Source organism: Platichthys flesus, chromosome 20 (genome assembly GCF_949316205.1).
Source record: "Platichthys flesus chromosome 20, fPlaFle2.1, whole genome shotgun sequence".
Classification (NCBI taxonomy): Eukaryota; Metazoa; Chordata; class Actinopteri; order Pleuronectiformes; family Pleuronectidae; genus Platichthys; species Platichthys flesus.
The window spans coordinates 7,007,095-7,026,662 of NC_084964.1; the positions used below are offsets into that span (position 1 = coordinate 7,007,095).

Sequence of the window (19,568 nt, forward strand, 5' to 3'; positions counted from 1 at the left end):
CCATTCCTGTTGCAGGCGAAAGTCCAGTGGTTGGGGGATATTTTGACTGGTCGATAAGGGACTTAAAGTTGCAGTGTGTAGAATGTAGTCTGAAAAAGTGGTGAAGTTGCGTGTTGCAACTGAACACCCCTCACCTCCTCCTCCCCTTCCAAATATGAACAAGAACCTGTGTTGACCCTCGGTTGTCATAAAAACTCTAAGTGTTTAGTTTGTCCAGTTCTTGGCCACTACAAGAAACATGGCGGCCTCCATAGAGAGGACCCCCCCGATATAAAGTATTTCAATATAAAGGGCCCATTCTAGTGTAAATAAAATCACAATTTGTATAATTTAGATAAAACACACACTCAGGAAAACATCACGATGATTATTTTATATAAAATTTCTGTAAATAGATCCCTTTCACATGAATTTTACACGCGACTGAACCTTTAAGAAGAAGGGACTGGAATAAAACCTTTTCATTTTTTCAATCTGTCCATTGCGAGTTTGCCATTGTTATCATAGGGCAATCAGTGGAGTACTCTTCCATTGACCCATGGTGCCCTCTGGTTGGGAATCACTGCCTAAAGGAAGCAAAGCTCTGCATTTTGCAGGTCTATTCCTTTTTGCTGGTTTCAAAAGAGACTTACATGAACTTTTAAAACAGTTTAATCAAGCCACAGCAGAATATGGTTTGCGCTGCAGTCTTCCAGCTGCAGTTATACAGATAGCGCCCACATACTGTTATCTAAAGCCTGGCGCCATGTCCCATTGGTTTCAGCTGAGACGTCAGCCTGAGGCGAGAGATAAAGGAGGAAGGAACAGGTTAACCACTTTTCTTGAGAGCCTTCGTGTCAGCTTGACTTGTATCTCCAGCAGCCTCCCACTGCATCAGACAAATCTCCCTTAAGACCAGATCTGACTTTGACATATCTGCTGAGTCTGGGGCCAGAGCAACCTGTTGCTATCCAGAGAGGAAGAAGGTTGACAATGAATGAGGCATCAGATTCGCATGTGCATGAGGCACGGCTTTCATCTTCTGGGCCACATCTGTTAGTGATGCCACCAATCACGGAAGACAGGAATACTGCTGCTGTCGCCCAGGTAACTGGTACACAAGGGTTTCAAATGATGAAAGATGCAAATGAAAAAAAGCTTTTAAAATATCTGTGGCATTAACCTCTCCTCTTTGCTCACTGCTTTTAGTTTACTCTTAATCGAAAAGAGAGGACGTAAGCAGACTGACCTGACAAGGGAAAATGAAATTCCACTTTGGCATGAATATAATATATAACTTCAAAGTTTGTTCACGATTCTTTTCAGAAAAGAAAAACTTTACTGGGTAAGATGCAGAAACCCAGAACATCCATCCATCCATCCATACTGCTTATCCCCTGGACCTAATAGCTGAGGTTGAGCAGAAGCGTGTGCCAGGTCACCAGGGTCGATGCACAGAGACCGAAGGCAGACAACCATTCACATTCACACATACAGGCGATTTAGAACCAGCAGCAAAACAAGTCCAGAAAAATCGAATGATGTGCCTGGAAAAGTCCGAGGCTCAAAATCAAATCACTGTGTCTGTTTGTGTTTCCCAACTGAGTTTATGAGTTCAAACGTGGCCTCTAGGCTGCTGTTTTCCCCCTTATCATGTTGAGTGTAGAATTCTTCATTGTTTAATCCCATCATTTAATAAAGTGTGAATAAAAATGAATAGAAGTGCACGCAGCAAAACAATTTTAACTTAAAAAAACATAAATTTGAGCGTCATATAAACTTGATCCTGTCTTTTCAAATAGGATTGTAAGTTATAAAAACAAATAAATCACAGGCCTACATCCTTTTGAAAGTTTTTTATCCTTTTGCACTAGTTCACTTCCAGCAAATATGTGTGTAGTTTTAAATCAACTTTGTTCTTAAGTCTTTACAAACCTTTGGCAAAATAAGTGTATGAGCGGAGGAGCTCGGCTTCTCAACACGACCCCCTGCACACCAACAGAGGCTTTTATAACTGGCCTATATTTTATGTTGATAGATATGACTATAGACACATCTCTTCTAAAAGCAACATTCAAATGCTGATTTATACATCACAATGCTCTCATGCAGAATAGACTCGGACTGGGAATCTATAATTAAAGTGAGTCAGAAATAGATGTAAAAAAAAAAAATGTATTCATGACCCCAAAATGATGTAACTCAAAGTTACAGACCCAGATAAAAGGCCCAGTTTCAGGCTGCAAGAGTGGAGGAAAATCTGCGATAAGGGATAACATTGTTCAATATTACGTTGATGACATGACTTAAATAGACCAAATGAATAGACAAATATTAAGGTGTGCATATAGAGTTCAATTGTCATCCTTATCCATTGTGCGAGCTAACATCACAGTCACCACTAAATAAATCTGTGGGTGGCTGGCGGCAAACTGGGGCATTATCTGATTGAGCACATGATGTGAATAAACAGCCCATACATCCTGGGCTCCATGCCGAGGGTGTGAGGGTTTCTCTTAAGTGTCTGGTGGAATAAGAGATGGTGCAGTGAGATGTTCCTTATCAGGGTTCAGCCACATTAAATGATCTCACTGTACCGCTTATTACATTTCCATCCATCCTGGAACCCTGTAGGGCCAATTATAATCATTTATCCAAGATTGGGGGAGGGTTAATGACATGACTGACAGGGAAGCACCCAAAGGGAGCTCCACTGAAGTATTTTTGTTGGCAACCACTATGGCTACAACAAATGTGGAGAGGTTTCATATTCACAACATTAAGATATGCCTTCTGTCCATCCTCTGATTTGTTCGTATTCGTGCACATCTTCTTAGGGCTTACAGATACGGATGAAAGAAAGAGCAGTAGTACCATCGGCAATCTTGTGGGGGCAGTATAGCCAATACCTCAAGCGTGACCATTTTAAGACAAAAATAACAAATTTCTACATTAGAGAAACTTTTTGAGTTGGGATTTTGCAAGTTGGTAAACTCCGTGCTGCCCTCTAGTGGATGCATTGCTTAACAAACATGCAAATGCTTCAACGTTTGGACCGATTTATTTTCGTAAATTAAGGCAGCATATATTAACCTTTGAAGTCACCATCCTGAAAGTAGAGGAACTACACAGTGTATTTTCTCAACAAGAAGATCAAACAAACTGCTGTACATCATAGTGTCTTTAAATGTTTCTGTCGCTTTGCACTGCCTAACATGTTTAATTGCTATGATTGGCCGTACGCCTGCTCTGTGGCCCCAGGACATGAATCTGAGTGGATGCAAAAAAGACCTAGGTATCAATGGGGAGTGGTAGGAGCGGAGATGAAGGGCTGGTCACAGAGAAAGAGAAAATTACTTCTGTGTGATTCACCAGCCCTCACTGTGACACCGTTGGCGCGATCAGCGGGACGGACTCAAAGGGGGAAACAGCAGGAGGCATAGATGGGGAAATAGTGCAGAAGTGAGAAAGGATATGAGGGAGCGGGTAAGAGGAGGTGCACTGGCATGGAAACTGTGAAGAATACATATTGAAATCTTTGCATGAGCAGATAGTGACCAAATGTGTTATGTGTTATGTGATAGGGCAGCACTCCCCACAGAGTTGATTCAGTCTGTGGCAGTGGCACGGGTGCACATGCAACTGAAGACAGAGGCTCTTTTTCATTATCTATTGTTCATATTGTACTTCACTACAACTTTATTTAAACATTGAACGCCTGGAGGAAAATCAAAATGCAAAGCTATATGTATTATATATTACAATAATACAAATTGCAGGTTTTTTATTGCGTTGACACCTTTATAGTTTATAGTTTAATAAGCACAGCAAACATGAACAAAAAGTGTGTCGCAGTATAACAAGTACAAGTACATCTCATCTGGCTTCCAAACAGTGAGTGCAACTGTGCTATGAATAGTTGTCAGCCTTTTTTCACACGCTCCAACACATTGACAAATATTTGGGAATTACACCATGTTGTTTGTGCTGAGCTGTTGCTTGTGCCCAAAATAAGTCCATTGATTGTTTTTGTTTGTTATGGTTTCAAAAAATGCAGCAAAATGCTGCCACAATTCCCGTGGGCATTGGGGTCTGTGGAGGGAGCAATTTTCCACAACAGAAGAACGGACACACTTTTCAATATCTTTTCCTTAGTCACTGTGCTCTCACAGTGTCAGGTTGATTCTTAGACTTAATTATAGTCTCTGTGGCTCAGCGTTCAATTGCCAAAATACAAACAACCTAAGTTGAAGTGAACATTGACGTCAGCGCACATGACTGGGGCAGAGGGACATGTTGACAACAGGTGTTTGGGCCTGATATGACAATTCAGAGCTGAAAAATGTTGCATGTTTTTCAGATAAGTCACTTTATTTAGTTGCAGTGCTCCTAAAGATTTGCTACAGTTCAAAAAAGGTAGGGCCATCAAGCAAATTATGTAAAGTATTTTAAAGAAACAAAAAATAAATAGAAAGTAGGGTCTAATGTAATATTGTTAACAGATACTTTCCTTACTGTGAAAATATCTAGAGGCTTCAACAGAAATGTAGCTCATTCACTTTGGATGGGGCGACGTCTTGCACCGCTGAACTGCATTGATTGCTATGCTTTCCACGTACCAGCCAATCAAGCCACTTTCAAGCAAAGAGTCAATCCCAATGCAAATACATGTCCTGCATGGTTAAAAGCTATGAATATGAATACATTTGTTTAGATGAACACACACATGCAAAAACAACCTTGTGCTTCTATCTTAATGAGAAAACTCATTGGCATATTGCATTCCCTTAGCCTGACGTTGTCAGACTCACAATTCTAGTCAGAATGTGAGTCTGAGACCGCTCCATTGGGCTGTGATTATGGGGCGTGTTTCAACTGACCAGGAAAGAAAATTCCTCTTCGCTCAATTGGATAGACCTACAACCAATCAGAGCAACGTAGTATGTGCTGTATGCTAAGCAACGCATTGTGAGTTATTTACTAACACCGGGTTCACACCGGACGCTTCAGCGCAGCGCCAAGCCTTAAATAACAGCTGGCTCCCATCCACTCCCATGTTAAAACTTTGAGCCGGTCACACCGGAGGATGAAGCACCGCGAGGCAGCCTTGGCGCAGCGCGGTGCTTCAGCCTCCGGTGTGACCGGCACAAAGCCGTGCAGCGCTCGTTTCGGCGTCGAGACTATTTTTTGCGCTTGACGCGAGTGTATCGCACCAGGAAACACACTGAAAAACGATTTTAAACGATATTGGTGACATATTTTATATGATATAAATGATCAAATATGCATCCCATACTTTGAAGTCCCCTTCTGTTGTCCTGGAGTTTTAATTTGACCAATGACATTATTAAATGTCCCCCTCTGCCCATCCACTACAGCCACACAAGCAGTGATACAGATAAAAAGAGAGAGAGGGGGGGGGACTACGTATTCTCCAAATAGGCTTGAGTGGAGAATACGTAATTTACCCCCGACACCCGACATTTAACGGAGCAAACAGCGAAGTTCTTCAACATGGATGACATTAAATTAATAATTGAAGTGGAGAAGTACAGTGAATTGTATGATCCTCGGAACATGTTGTATAAAGACAACACCAAGAAAGACAAATGTTGGGACGCTGTTGCTTAATGTTGGACCAACAAGTAAGTATATGCTTTAATCTACTGGATCAACGGATGATATTATTAGCGCTGCCCGGCGGTTCAGCCTCGTTTCAGTGTCCGGTGTGAACAACCAAGCGGTGTCGCGATAGGGATTAGCGCGGTGCTTTGGCGTCGCCTCCGCATTCTCTGTTCCTCTTTCAAAATGAATGCGCTGTAGATGTCTTCTAAAACAGACTCAATGGCAGCATCTACACATCTCAGCTCTCCAGCGGCAGGCATGTTTGTTGAAAACGAATTCAACCCAAGGGCACTTTGATGACGTGGTTGATTACGTTACCGTTGATCATCTGTCCATCATCATATAAAGCCCGCCCTGACAATCTGATTGGCTCGGTCGGGCATAATTTCTCCTCAACGGAGCGACTCCAGACCGAACTTCCCGACCTAAAATGTTGTGGGCGGGGCTAAGTTTGTCTGGCATCCAGGCTAGCATCCCCTAGCCCCGTTAGCCGAACCTTAACAGCCAAAATCCCCTCACTTTCCTCAAATATCCTTACTCCATTAAGTTTGGCTCAAATGCTCCTACCAAAGATACCTGTACTAGTACAAACATTCACAGACATACAGAAGACAGAAAATCTGTTCGCAGCATCAATTCAACTTTAATGGTCGCCCTCCTCCGTGGGAGGAAAGGCGATAATCTGAACCCATTGCCACCTCGACAATAAGTAGAATCAGTATGGAGGTGTAACTGGTGTCTGAAAGTGTCTGGATGTGGGTCTTAAGAGAGTGCTTTGCTGCCGCGACTGACAAAGAGCAGCTGCACTCTCCAGACGTTTTCAGGCACTGTAGATGAGTCACTGAGTGGGCGCAGAGACACACACAGTAAGGTCATAAACCTTGCCTTCTCCATGTTAGTGGATGGGACATTCTTATGAGAGTAAGTGTATGTGTGTGTGTATGTCATGCTCATGTCAGTTGTGAAAAAACGAAAAGGGTATGAAGAGGTAGCTGGAGGCTGGTAAATTCTGATCTGTGTTTACACTCACACACACACACACACACACACACACACACACGATTTCAAGGAACAGGCCTTGCTGTGTCTCTGTTAGACATTGATGTGTTCAGTACAACTGCAGGTGAGGAGTCTTTCCCCTGATACTTGAGTGTATAAGCACACACAGTGAGTTAGGCATTAAAATGGGAGAGACTTTCTCATGACCCAGTGACTGACGTCTGAGCCTTTCTATGTTCAACTGGCTATCAAAGTAAAACCGCAGTGACAACCACATTGGGCAGTCTTGGAGATTTGTTCAAATGCCGATGTATTTTTCTTTTTTTTGACAAGTTTAACGAACTGCAGGCACACTCTTACCTCTGGATGAGGTAGACACAATCTTTATCAAAGGCCAGTCTCCCCAGAAAACCTTCAGACCTTCACAGAATTTCTTCGTACCTGCTGCCTTTGTGCTGACTCCTCATATTAGAAGGTCATCCTTCCCAGCGTTGCGGTCAGGACATGATGTGAGGTTGCCTGATATGCAAATGCGGCCACAGAAAGTGACTAAATGAGGTAGATCTTTTTCATCTTGCATCGCCCTATAAACATAAACTTGTCGCAGATGAGTTCTCCTAAAGTTTAATTTACTCTGCATTGTTGAGTCCTATGGTCATCTCACTCAAACTATTGGCTACACTGCCCCCCACCCCACGCCCATGATTTCAGGTGGTACTTCTCCCTTTCATCTGTTTCGTCACTATTTGTACAATTTCAAATTTTGTGCACAAATATGGAAAAAGATACAGACTGAAGACTCTGTTCCCATTTCCTATATATGTATCCAATGTTGAGCATAGACAGCTATCTCTTATATGTGTAGGGCCAGTTAAATGGCACCATCTTGAACCCTAATCTATCTACAGTTTATGTCAATATTAACTTGATTAACCTCAAACTATTAGTCGGTTCAATTTGTACCAGCAGGTCAGCGTGCCCCTCAAAGTGCCACCTGCAACTTATCGAGAAAAAAAAGCTCCCCGTTTCACCCACCAGTCTTGGATTAGATCGGGAAGGGATGAGAGCGTAGGAGGAAAGCGATTTGGCAGCTCCAGATATTAATCAGAAATGCAAGATGCGACCTCATCCAAAAAGCTCAGGCAGCCTGGATGATGAGTGGATGAAAATGTTTAAATGAATGCACTGTCTTTCATAGCTTTCTTACTGACTGAAACACAGTTTGGTCTAAACTAATAAAAAGGGGAAGAAATACCCACAAAACTTCCTCTGCTGAATTATTTATGCTCCACAGATATAATTTTTTTGAACTACAACAAATCATGTTTATGTAAAAGAGCATCTATTCACTGCTGATAATACATCTGTTTTTTGTTCGTAGCTTGTTTTTTTAACAGCTGCAAAGCGAGTCCAAAAAATATATATTTAATGCAAGTTTTCTTTAATCCTTCAATAGGTAACCTCTTCCACTAGGGGTCACTCATCTAAACGCTATAAAAAAGACCTAGTTTGATGAAGCCGTGAGGCAGCGAGGGTTCATCGCAAAATTGTCTTCACCATTTTTAATGAATATCTATCTGACTTGAGTCAGATGCAAATCATGTTCATGGAAGAGGAAATGCATTGAAGTTGTATTCACGTTATTTAGTAATTGGCAGTGAATAATCCTGATGCATTACAAGTGAAAAATAGCCAATGGCTAACTAGCTAACTGGCAAGCCTTGTGTTTTTCCTTCGACACACGTTGTCTATAGTTTTAGCAGAGGTAGGCAAAGCATATGTATAATATGACTATTTGCAGCTAAAGAGACAAATCGGGTTTTCATCTGCTCATTAGGACCAAATAAAGATGAGAAGGGGAGTGAATATTTCTTAGTTTGTATGCTAAACACGGTACTGGCACAGCACGTGCAGCGCACTGATGCCCAGGAAACAAGGCAACAGCGTGACCGGCATCGAATGACGTTTTACCACTTCCTTTCATCTAAATGTCACCAGAGATGTTCCTCGGACCAGGCCTCTGGGAACAAAGTGACAATTTGGCACCCTAATTTGATATATTTCTTCTCAAAATCCCATTTGTTAGCCATCACATGTGACAGATATTTGAACAGAAACTTAAGTAATCGCTGGGAAACAAGGCAGTTTCAACATCCTCTCTCATCCCCTACCCTTAAAGAGATGGAAGTCAAATAAAATCAAATGAATCATTCCTGATAATACTCGCAAGAGCAAAGGCTGTGGCTAAAGATCTCTTAAAGCATGTCTAAATTCCATCTGTCCTTATACTGTGTACCTCAACCCATATTATAGTCACTTGAAGCCTATCTTCCAGCACAATGCACCAAAAAGGTGATTTTGGGATCACGTGCAAGGCCTGGGAGAGGCGGTGGTCTAGTGGCAGAAACTTGGACTATGGGCAGAAAAGGTCTCTGGTTCGTCTCTGGTTCGACTCCACGGAAAAACAACAAAAGACAAACCTGGATTGATCTGTCCAAAAATCCAAGAGGATTCTCCCTACCCTGTCTAGTGCCCATGAGCAAGGCACCTTACTCCCCTAACATCTGCCCCCCGGGCGCCGTACATGGCTGCTCACTGCTCTGTGTGTCCTGCACCAGATGGGTTAAATGCAGGGGATACATTTCCCTACCTGCATGAGTGTGCCTGTGCATGTCTGTGCATGTGTTTGGGACTAATAAATGCATCTTAATCTTAATCTAAGAGCACCGTGGCAAAATTAACTTCGACCCGATTGGCTTCTCCTCTGTGTGCTGAGTGTCTGTCTGATGAACATGTGTCCAGCTGAGGTTCATATTTGCTATTGTGGACTGCAAGGGTCACTGTATTTACGAAAAGGATATGTCAGGACTCTTGCAGTCACCACAAATGCAACTAAACGCTATAACGATCTATGACATGCAAGATTATGTGATGTGTGGCCAATTTGATATCGACTGCAATCAGTCTTGAACCCCTGAATATGATAGACATTTCAAAATGTTGCAGATTAAATCACGAAAAATCACATTGTCATCTTGTCTGGGAAGCGAAACACTGTAGAGAGGCTGGTTTATCAGGCTCACATACACAAAAACAGACCAATAATCAGTGTCAGCCTTTCGGTGAACAGATATCTGCAGCTGCCAACACTCAGGTTCTCATAGGCTCCTTATCTGAGTGACTGGCCTGAGACCAAGTGTCTTGTCTCGTTTCCATTTTGATCTAAGCTGTATTCCCACAATAGAGTAGGGCTTCAGGATGAGTGAAGCTGCTTTCAGACATGCACTCACCTGCTTGAGTACAGGAGCTGTGCAAATGTCTGAATGTGATGCCATACATGTTGAAGACAGAGATAAAGATGTCATCTTGGAGATATGGAATTAAAGAGCTTTTGGTGATGAGTGCTTAAGCCAGTGTTAATGTGCTGCAAACAAAAACACATGATTCCTGCAGTGGAATTAATGTTACGTCCTGCCTTCTATATGCTGCGCCACCCCTCACCTGTACACTTTTTCAGCAGAGAATCTCCTGCTGTGTTTTTCATGCATGATTGGAACAACTTAGGTCCAAGCCCTGACCCCATTGTCCAGACATTTTCCAGAATACATGTCTGAAAGCAGCTTAATGAAATAATTCAAGTGGAAGTTCACAGTTTCAACCTTCCCCCATTCACATGAAAGTGTCCAAGCTGACCAAAAATCTTGATCCCTTACTGGCCCTCCGGCAGAGCATCAAATTTGTGCTTATGCTGGAAAGCTAGGGTAAAAGCTGGTAAGGATTTATAATATAACGGTTTCTTCAAAATAATATTTGGTGATTAATTCATAATTATTGGTTCCTGGTGTTTACTCATACCATAACAATAGCAGGAGTGCTGCTTTTGTTTACGGCAATCGAAGAACGTTTTATGTTGGATTTCAAAATAGTGTATAGTCACAGTCTGCGTTATCAACAAGCTCACACAAGATAAGAGAAATTCATCCAACAAAGTTTGTTACAAAGGAACAAATTTAATAAACTGCCCTTAAGCTGCAATTTATTTATGTTTGTAAGCAACTAAAGTCCAATTAGCTAAACTTTTCTTAAAAATCTCAAATAACCTGCCAATCAGATGCCTGTCGCAGGAGTTCAACGTCTATATTTTTTCAACCTGAGACAAAGTTACAGAAGATCAAGTATATGTGAGATATTACATAATTGTTATTGGAGCTTTAAAATCGACTGGGGTTCCTACCAAATTCCAGAAGAGAGGGTTGAATATGATGGCAATTATGGCGATACAGAAGCTGGAGTCCCGAAAGTCAACGTACTTAAGGAGTTCTTCCATCAGCGTGAAGTCCATCTGAGAGAAACGAGTATGAGGACAGGTTGTGAGCAGAATGAAAATGACAAAAATCCCCCAACAATCCTTTTTTTATTAAAAGACAGATTATTAATTACTGTAAGTGTGGCCTATAATACCATCCTCAATGATAAGGTATTAAATATCCTGATTTAATCCCACACTGTAATTCAAGAGACCCAGCAAGAAAATCTGTAATTTCTGGTTCTATACGGTTTTGGTCATAGATAATATATGCTTCAATTTTATCAATGTGTTTTTGACTCAGGGGGGACGTTTCCGGGCAGTCAGTCAGAAAGCCAACTAATCAGTTATGTTTGATTCTAATTAAAAAGTTTTGATCGACAAGTTGTGATTCACTGTGCATGTACATTTTACCAGCTCTAATCTCAACTTCTCATTAAAGTGAGCATGATGTGGGTAAAGGGCATGTTTAGCCGTATCACATAGATGTAAATGTTTGCGCTCAGCTGAGAGATTGTGTAAAAGGTTGAGATAAAACACTTCAAAAAATTGCATTGATGTAAGGATTCAAAAATGTCCATACACCAGACAGATGATTGTAGGCGGTCACTCTCACATGCAACAGATTCAGGGTTACAGGTCCACAGACTGGAGAATTCAGGTCAGGACTGTCTTATTACTATTTAATTTACTGCTGGAACACAACAACAACACGCTTTCAGACAGTCTTTTCATTGTGCAGGAAGGGGAGAAGCGTGAGGACAGGAATGACGCAAGAATATATACTTGTAACATGCAGATCAGCCAGTAGCATATAAACAATGGCCGGCCGCCTAAGGTGGAGCAGCACATACTGATTTCCCTTATTTCTGTCTGTTTGGTATTAAGCTTATATCCACGAACGCCAGAGACGAAGTGCAACTAAGTTTCTCTCACACAGGGGCCCTCAGTTTGCATTGGGTGTTATAAAGTGTTGAAGCCAGAGGGGAAAAACAGTTCCAAGTTTTTTTTTTAGGGTTTTAGGGTTTAGGTTTCAGTTAAGTCTGATAGAGAAACAACTGGAAACAGCAGAATATGCGCTATAGCAAACTTGGAGGGCTACTTATGTGTCCTAAAAGAGCATAAATGTGGCCAGAGAGTTTTTACTTTTTCAAATTATTAAGTTTAGCTTTTAATTATAAAAGAGCTCTGACCCGGACTTCATTAGTTGATAAATAAGCTTGTTTTACTGTGAAAAACATAGCTTTTTGCAGCAATACTGAAATACAACATTGAATGTTATTTTAATGAAGTGTACATTTTCCTTTACAGACAAAAAACTAATTACAAAACAGTTACAGGGCTAAAATGAATATGTAATTGTTGCATTAACTCTTTCCTTAAAAAATTTGATTTCAGGTATTAATTCAGACAGCTCTTCCATTCACTTATAGTAATTACCTTCTAGTTAAAACCACGTAAGGTGGTGATTAATAATCAACGGTGATTAGCTTAATCGTACTTGTGGCAAAGAAAATGATTACAGAATAACCAGTACCATGATAACTCCAGAGCAGGTTTTTACTGCTTCGCTGCACAAAATGATGATAGTGTGTCTCTGGAGATAGGGAGGTCCCCTGATGACCACAGTGAACTTTATGGCTCAAAACCTACATCCATCTCTGTTGTTTGCAGGGGACGGTCAGTGTATACAGGTACTGTAAGTGGCTGGTAATACACAACATGTACAACAACAGAAAAGCTAAAAGGCAAATGATTGAATTGTGTGTGTTTGTCAGTTGCAGTCCACCTGAACTGCCTCTGGTTGTTTTTTGTGATGGTGTTTTATTTTCAGTGACAGAGGAAACTTGAGTTTAAGGGCTCTCACCTTGAATATGTAGCTGGACCTTTCCTGAGTTAAATAATGTAAGGGACGTGGTTGTGTAGAACATTACCATGTCACAGTGAAGCTGACCTGTGACCTTTTTCTGATAAAAGAAACATGCTTTTTGACTTATGTCAAAACACATGTTTTGTGATATCACATTGACATTGACCTTTGACATTCTGTTGAACTCTAATCAGTTCATCCTTGAATCCAGTGGACGTTTGTCCCAGATGTGACGAGATTCCCTCAAAGTGAGATATGGTGTTCATGAGAAGGGCCCGATGGCAAAACTGTTTCATGCCTCCTGCATGTGAGAATAAAAACATTTACAACACAATATACACCGATCAGCCACAAATGCTAAGGGATATTTAGTTTATTTGTTTTGTTTTGCGGTCAATAAAACATGACAGGACATTAACGGATTTGCTTTCAGTTTCCTTTAAATAAATGAGTGAAACTGAAACACTTGTCATTTAATTGATTTGTAAATGTTCATATCAATCAGTAAAATTGATATGAAACTGTACTTTCTTGATTCTAGTTGTTCTGGGTCTGTACCCTCAGGGTTGAATGCAATGTAATGTAATGTAAAAGAAATGTACACCAAAGCAATGTCAGCTGTTTAAAATATTTGCTATTCTTTGTCATATATGACTACATATATGACTACTGTGGGGAAAATATAACATCTCTTGCATGTTTTAAGGACAAATGATTAATCAACAAATAACTTTAGCCTTGTCTATGCATTCAAAAGAATAAATGCATAAATAAAATGGGTTTAAAAATATGTAGTTCATATGGTACATGTGTTTTATGTTGATGTGTGGCATTGGATTATCAGAATTAGCTTATTGTGCTTTTATTTTTTTAACATTGAGAACATTTGATTCGATAATACATTGATCTTTTTCATTAAGACATTAAGAATGATTTAAAGTCACATCTATACTGTTCTTACGTGACGCTGCGTTGTATTGTATCCAAATAAATATGATAAATGTGTCTGCTTTGAATTAGCAGGATCAACAAATAGTGCTTTTATTGTGGAGAACATGGAGCCTGCACCGGCTGAGTTCCGGAAGAGGACCTCGGTGGTGGAGGAGGAGAGGAGCTGATTCTCGATTAGATCTGGACCTGCAGCCTCTGAGGACACTAACGGCCTCGTGTGTGACACTCAGACCCGGGCGAGCTGCCGGAGGGGCTCGGTGTTGTTTACCTTGGAGTAATCCACGTTGTTCAGTCCTCCGCAGCAGTCCAGCGGCGCAGGGCTACGGGCTCCGGCGGGTTCGGTCTTCTCCTGGCTCCGCAGGTCGCTCATCCGCACCGACTGGACCACAGCCTCTATGTCTGCGGGGGAACACGATTATTGCGCAACAGCGAGGGCGAAGTTCTCCATTTCTAACGTACACGCAGTGACCGCGGAGAGACACACATTTCCACTGTCACCTTAACTCTTCTCAATGCATGCTGGGAAGTGTAGTCCACAGTTCACTCGCACTGGATCGAGCCCGTCAGATATCTCACACTTATTATTATTCACTTATAACTTTATTTTGTTTGGGGGGGGACTTTTTTTTTGTTCCTGGTTTAGTTTTATTCTCTGAGGTAAATGATCACTCACCCCCCTCTGCAGTCAGACCTGCTGGCTGAAAACAGAACTGCATGACCCCTTTACACGAATGGCATTTGTACAGTTCACTAAAACCTACACAGGTGAATATAACATACACTATTACATTAAAACATATGATATAAAAATAAAAACCATTGCATATTGGTATATATTATGAAGTGTGAAATTATTGTATTTCTTGTATTTAAATTTGTTTTAAATATCTCATACTGTAATCATTATTTATCATTAAAGAAATAAAGAAAGAAAATCTAAACTCTCCCTGTCCAAGCCTTTTCTATATCCAAGCTTAAGGTTTCTCTCCTTATCATTTTTCCCTCCTTCCTCTGGCCTTCTGTCCTCTCCTCTTTTTTCTCCTTTCTGTATCCTCCATTATAATCCCTCACCTCAATTTGTCCTTCTTTCGACTTTCTTTCTCTTCTTTTTGCCATTCCTCCCCCTCTTTCCTTCACTCTCTATCCACCTTCTGTTCCTCACTTATTTTCCCTCATCCTTCCTCCCATCCCTCTTTTTCCTCCCTCCATTTTCATCTCCCCACTCCTCTCTGCTCCCTTTCTTCTTCTTTTTCTCTCCACCTCCTTGCATCTCTGTTCCGTTCCCTCCTTTTCCCTTTCTTCCTCCACTCTCTAATCTCCTTTTTGCTTCTCTTCCCTCGCTCTTCCTGTGTTGTTGTTTTTATTCTTCCTGCCTCATTTTGAATTCTACTGTATTTATTTCCCCCTCTATCATTAAGATTGTTTAGTTTTTCCTTTCTCCGTTCCACCCCTTACTCTCTCTCCTGTTTACCTCTTCATCTTAATATTTTCCTCTCACTCATTCCCTATCATGTCCTCTTCCTCTAACTTCATATATTGTATTTAATTAACTATATTTATATATATATATAAAATGAATTCTGTATTCTATAATGTATTATAATTTCTGATGTTTGTTCTTGTTTTTCTTCTCTCTTTTTCCTCTCCTCTCCTCCACCACCCGCTATTTGTTTAGAGTCGATCGGTTAAGTACAACACACCCCATGTGGAGGGAGGAATAGAGTGAGCGCTGAGAGCCTCACAGGTCCCTGACCGAGCATGCTGTCCGCTCATTAGCCCGCATGCTGTCAGAGCCGAGGACTTCATCATGTGAAATGAAAAACGAACATGCCATCCAGCCAGCAGGAGAAGATTATGGCTGGAATTGGGACTCTGTGCTCCATCTTCCCTCGCTTCTTACTGCTGCAGCTAAACACCTGTTGTGCCAGCTGCAAGCACACATCCAAATAGAAGAAAATATTGCAAACCTGACAAGTTGTTTTTTAATTGAGACGCAACTATAGATGAAAGTATGAAATTAGTCTACAGGGCCTTAGACAACAACAATTTGACAAGTTGTTTTGTGTTATTCAATAATTGTCTAAGGCCCATCTAAACTCCTTTATACTTTCATCTATAGCTGTGTCTCAATTCAGAGGCTGCATTTGAAAACTGATTGCATCACAGAAGCTTAGCAGTTCAGTTTTGGTCTCCACCATCTCCCCAGGGGAATACCTGTCTCTTTAACTAACGTAGTAGTTAGTAGCCTAACCCTAACACCTATTTAGACAGGTTTATTGTCACACTTTCTGTAAAACCTGTTCAAAAGTCTTGATCACTGCTACAGTTTAGGTTTATAAATCCTGCCTCCTCCATGTTATTTAAAGGGACATGGACCAAACCAGTCAAAGTACATGTCAAATGCATTTTTCTACAATATATATAGTTCTTATCACATGGATGTTAGTCCAAGTGCTACTTTTTCTGGTATGTTTTAATTGATTACATAATAACTGGGTGAAACATCATGATTGACAGCCAGTATTGACTCAGGATTGGTCGAGCAAAAGTATCGGCAGGACCTTGGTATTGCAGCTCCATATGCCGAAGGCTACTGGACTCTGGGGCCAAATACGTCAGCGTTCGTATCTGAGATGTTTTGGCTTCATTTCTGGATCGGGGGGGAAGTAGAGGCTCGTCTTCCCATTCTTTTGTACAGTCAGTGCTGTTCACAGGTTCTGTCCCATGTTTTTTATACTGGTGAAGTCACTCCTGTGTGTCTGCATGTAATCATACACAACTCATGTAACAGGTGCTTGCGTAAAGACACAGGCGCACATAATAGAAAGTCTCACAGGAGGAGTCATTTATCTGCTCAGTCTGCTCCACACACAAACCTCCTCAACATACAGGTAATCATTCACACGGCTCATGTGTTTGCTTTTCCGTGGATTCAACAGGAAGACCGTGTGTATTGTGTTTTCATTCACACACACCCACACACACATACAGAGTATTATGAAACAACATAGATGTGCACACTTTTTCATAGACAAAACATGGATGAAACAAGAGGAAAAAAATCTTATTTGCACTTTTTTTCTTTTCCATTAGATCGACATGTGATAATAGACTTTCATTGATTACACTCATGGCCTACTTTGGAAGTGTATCGTTGAAGCTGGATAAAAAGTGACCAGCTGCTTTCAGAGGCTGTTACTGTGTTTATTCGATGGCTCTGCACTTAAGTGAGCAGTTTGCAAACAGTGGGCTAACTATGAGGGGGGGACGAATTCAGTCATTACTCCAGCAGGTTTATCATCAAACTGATATTCTGGCAGCAGGAAGATCACCACCTTGTTTCCATCCCAGACAGTGTTGTACAAGAGACTTTAACATAATACCTGAATGACCCATATGAGTGGGACGAGACTTGTTCGTTGTCCTTTCACAATTAACTGCAGATCAACAAAATTGAAATGTACTTTATCATTAAACAGAAACACCAATACAAGAGTTTAAACAAGGGGTTAATTTTTGACAATTGTATATGCTATTTTACAAATGGCAACAGTTGTGCACATTCTCCCATCAAGTTTGTTTTTTTATAGATTCCAACTTTTGCACAACAAGTCATGTACTTAAATTCCAGGACCGGTTTTGTTGTCGTTATGCAACTGTTGTAAATGAGGCCCCGGAGCTGCTGCTGCTCTGTTAACATTCTCTCCATCACCAATGTTACCCTGCACGTATTCACTAATCCCAAGGCTTCCAGCACTAGCTATTTTTGATCCTCACTGTGGTACTGGTTTGATAAAAGCTCAGTGCAGCAAATTATAAAACAATTCCTCCACCAAGGCTCCTCCTTGCTGCACAAATTTGGCTTTTCTGGCCTCAGTGCCCAACGAAGATGCTAGTGAGAGGTAACCACAAATCGTCAGTGAACTTTGAGCGATGTCACAGATTCTACTCCGATATTTTCCATCTTTCATTTTTTTGTGGGTTCTAAACTGACCACAGTGAGCATAGTTGTGTTTGGGACAAATGCAGATTGTGTGACCCAGCTGTTTTTATTCTTATTAGACCAGTGGGTCCTCAAGAGCTTAGTAAAACACAAATTACTTACTTATTACGCATTAAACACAGTCAGACAGCGCATGCATGTGCGCACTCACACAGCGCATGGTGCAGGTAAACACTTTCTATCAAAACAGCAGCACGTCAACATCATGTCCTTCAGCTTCCTCTCTCATTTGCCGTCAGACGCCAGCAAAGAAGACGAGAGCAGGCAAAAGCACCAAAATAACAACCAGCGGAAGGCACTACGTTTGCCTTCCCACGATCCCTCTGTCCCTCGGTGAAAGCACTGAGTCATCGACTACTAGTGATAAACATGCCTGATGTTATTCCTAAACAAACAGAGACTCTGTTCTCACAGATAGGTTAAACAAATGCTGAACACTCGACAGCCAATTAAATCGTTTCTTATTTCAACAGAAAACCGCCTAACTGGAAGCCCATGTCAATGTTGTGTTTACAGCTTCTTCCACTGCCTCCGATCAAAGGTGTTGTGAGTTTGATGTATCTGCCGCTGAGTATGGTTTCTTGCCAGGAGTGGGTGGTGGTGACAAGAGACAATGGTAGTTATTCAGGGCAGACCGGGCACTACGCTGACTCAGTGTCTGAGAGTGAAGGGTACAGAGGTAAAACATGTTTTCCACCAGTGGAGACAGCTCTTGGTGAGTCAAAGAATATGGTTTGATGCTGAATCTGCAACATTCCTGCCAAATTACTAACTGATAAAGCTATTGATGCTACTATTGGCTGTGAAGTAATGCCAAAAAGTTACAAATAGTCCCTTTATACATCAACTCACTGCGCAGAAGCCGACTTTGCTCAATGTACATAATATGTGGAGGAGAGACATAAATCATTTTGGTCATAATATCGTATTTTCAACTCCTCTTCATTTTGGTTTTCATTGAATCAAACATACAAAATTAAAACTCTGTCTCTTTGGCTACGCCTGAAGTAACCATTATTACCCTGTGTGCCAGCAGACCTCCGATCGGCGATGACACTCGCACATGATACGCTCTTACAAAGCATAGCCAGTGTTAAACTAAGGTCTGATTGCTGCCCTCTTGTCTCAAGCATGCAGTTTATGCTTAATCCTGCCTGTCCGCCGAGAATGGTAAAAACTTTTGGAGGTTTTTATGAACTTGTGACTAGGTGCTGCTCAAACTGTATATAAAGATAGATGACATGTCTGCACTTCCTCCCACCACTTTTAGAGCTGCCTTTTTGTGGTAAGGATGTCAAATGGAGATAGAGTCTGCACACTAGCCATTCGGGCGAGTTTTCATAATGTAATAATAAGTAATTTAAACCAAACTTGATTGAAATATATTTCTATACTTGGAACAATGAACACAAGCATCGGTGTTATAAGAACTAGCATTAATGACAGAAACCATCTTATAGAATTTATATTCAGATATCTTTCTTTGGCTCATGTCCCATCCATTAACATGGAAGAGGCAGGGTTCATGACCCATACTGGATCCAGGCACTCGGAGGGGATCATAATGCTTCTGGCTTCACTTTTGTGTACTGATGACCAATCTGAATGGGACAGATGGGTCAATGTGTTTGTGTGTGTTTTTGAGAAAGCGAGAGAGAGAAACTATATACGAGTTTACATATATATATATATATATATATATATATATATATATATATACATACATCGTCCCTTTAAAACTTTTCATGAATTTCAAATTGGCTTCAAGACCAAGGTCTTCCCTTCCATTCTTTTATTTTCTGAGCCATATTTCGCATCAACCATCTTTCCCCCCC

At 41.1% G+C, this 19,568-nt stretch overlaps 1 protein-coding gene across 3 annotated transcripts in view; it reads right to left on the reverse strand.

Annotated features, from left to right (window-relative positions):
* The window catches only part of pemt (phosphatidylethanolamine N-methyltransferase), a 57,560-nt gene extending 43,429 nt beyond the window's left edge, over window positions 1-14,131 (reverse strand). The window contains exons 1-3 of one of the 3 annotated variants that reach the window (XM_062414189.1): window positions 13,999-14,068; window positions 12,946-13,080; window positions 10,838-10,945 (exon numbers count right to left, since the gene is read on the reverse strand). In XM_062414189.1, the coding sequence (XP_062270173.1) occupies window positions 10,838-10,945; window positions 12,946-12,954 (117 nt within the window). In that variant the 5' untranslated portion in view covers window positions 12,955-13,080; window positions 13,999-14,068. Of the gene's footprint in view, window positions 1-10,837; window positions 10,946-12,945; window positions 13,081-13,998 lie in introns of all 3 variants that reach the window. The other 2 variants (XM_062414188.1, XM_062414190.1) reach the window with 2 other exon arrangements.
* Window positions 14,132-19,568: the final 5,437 nt, after the last annotated feature.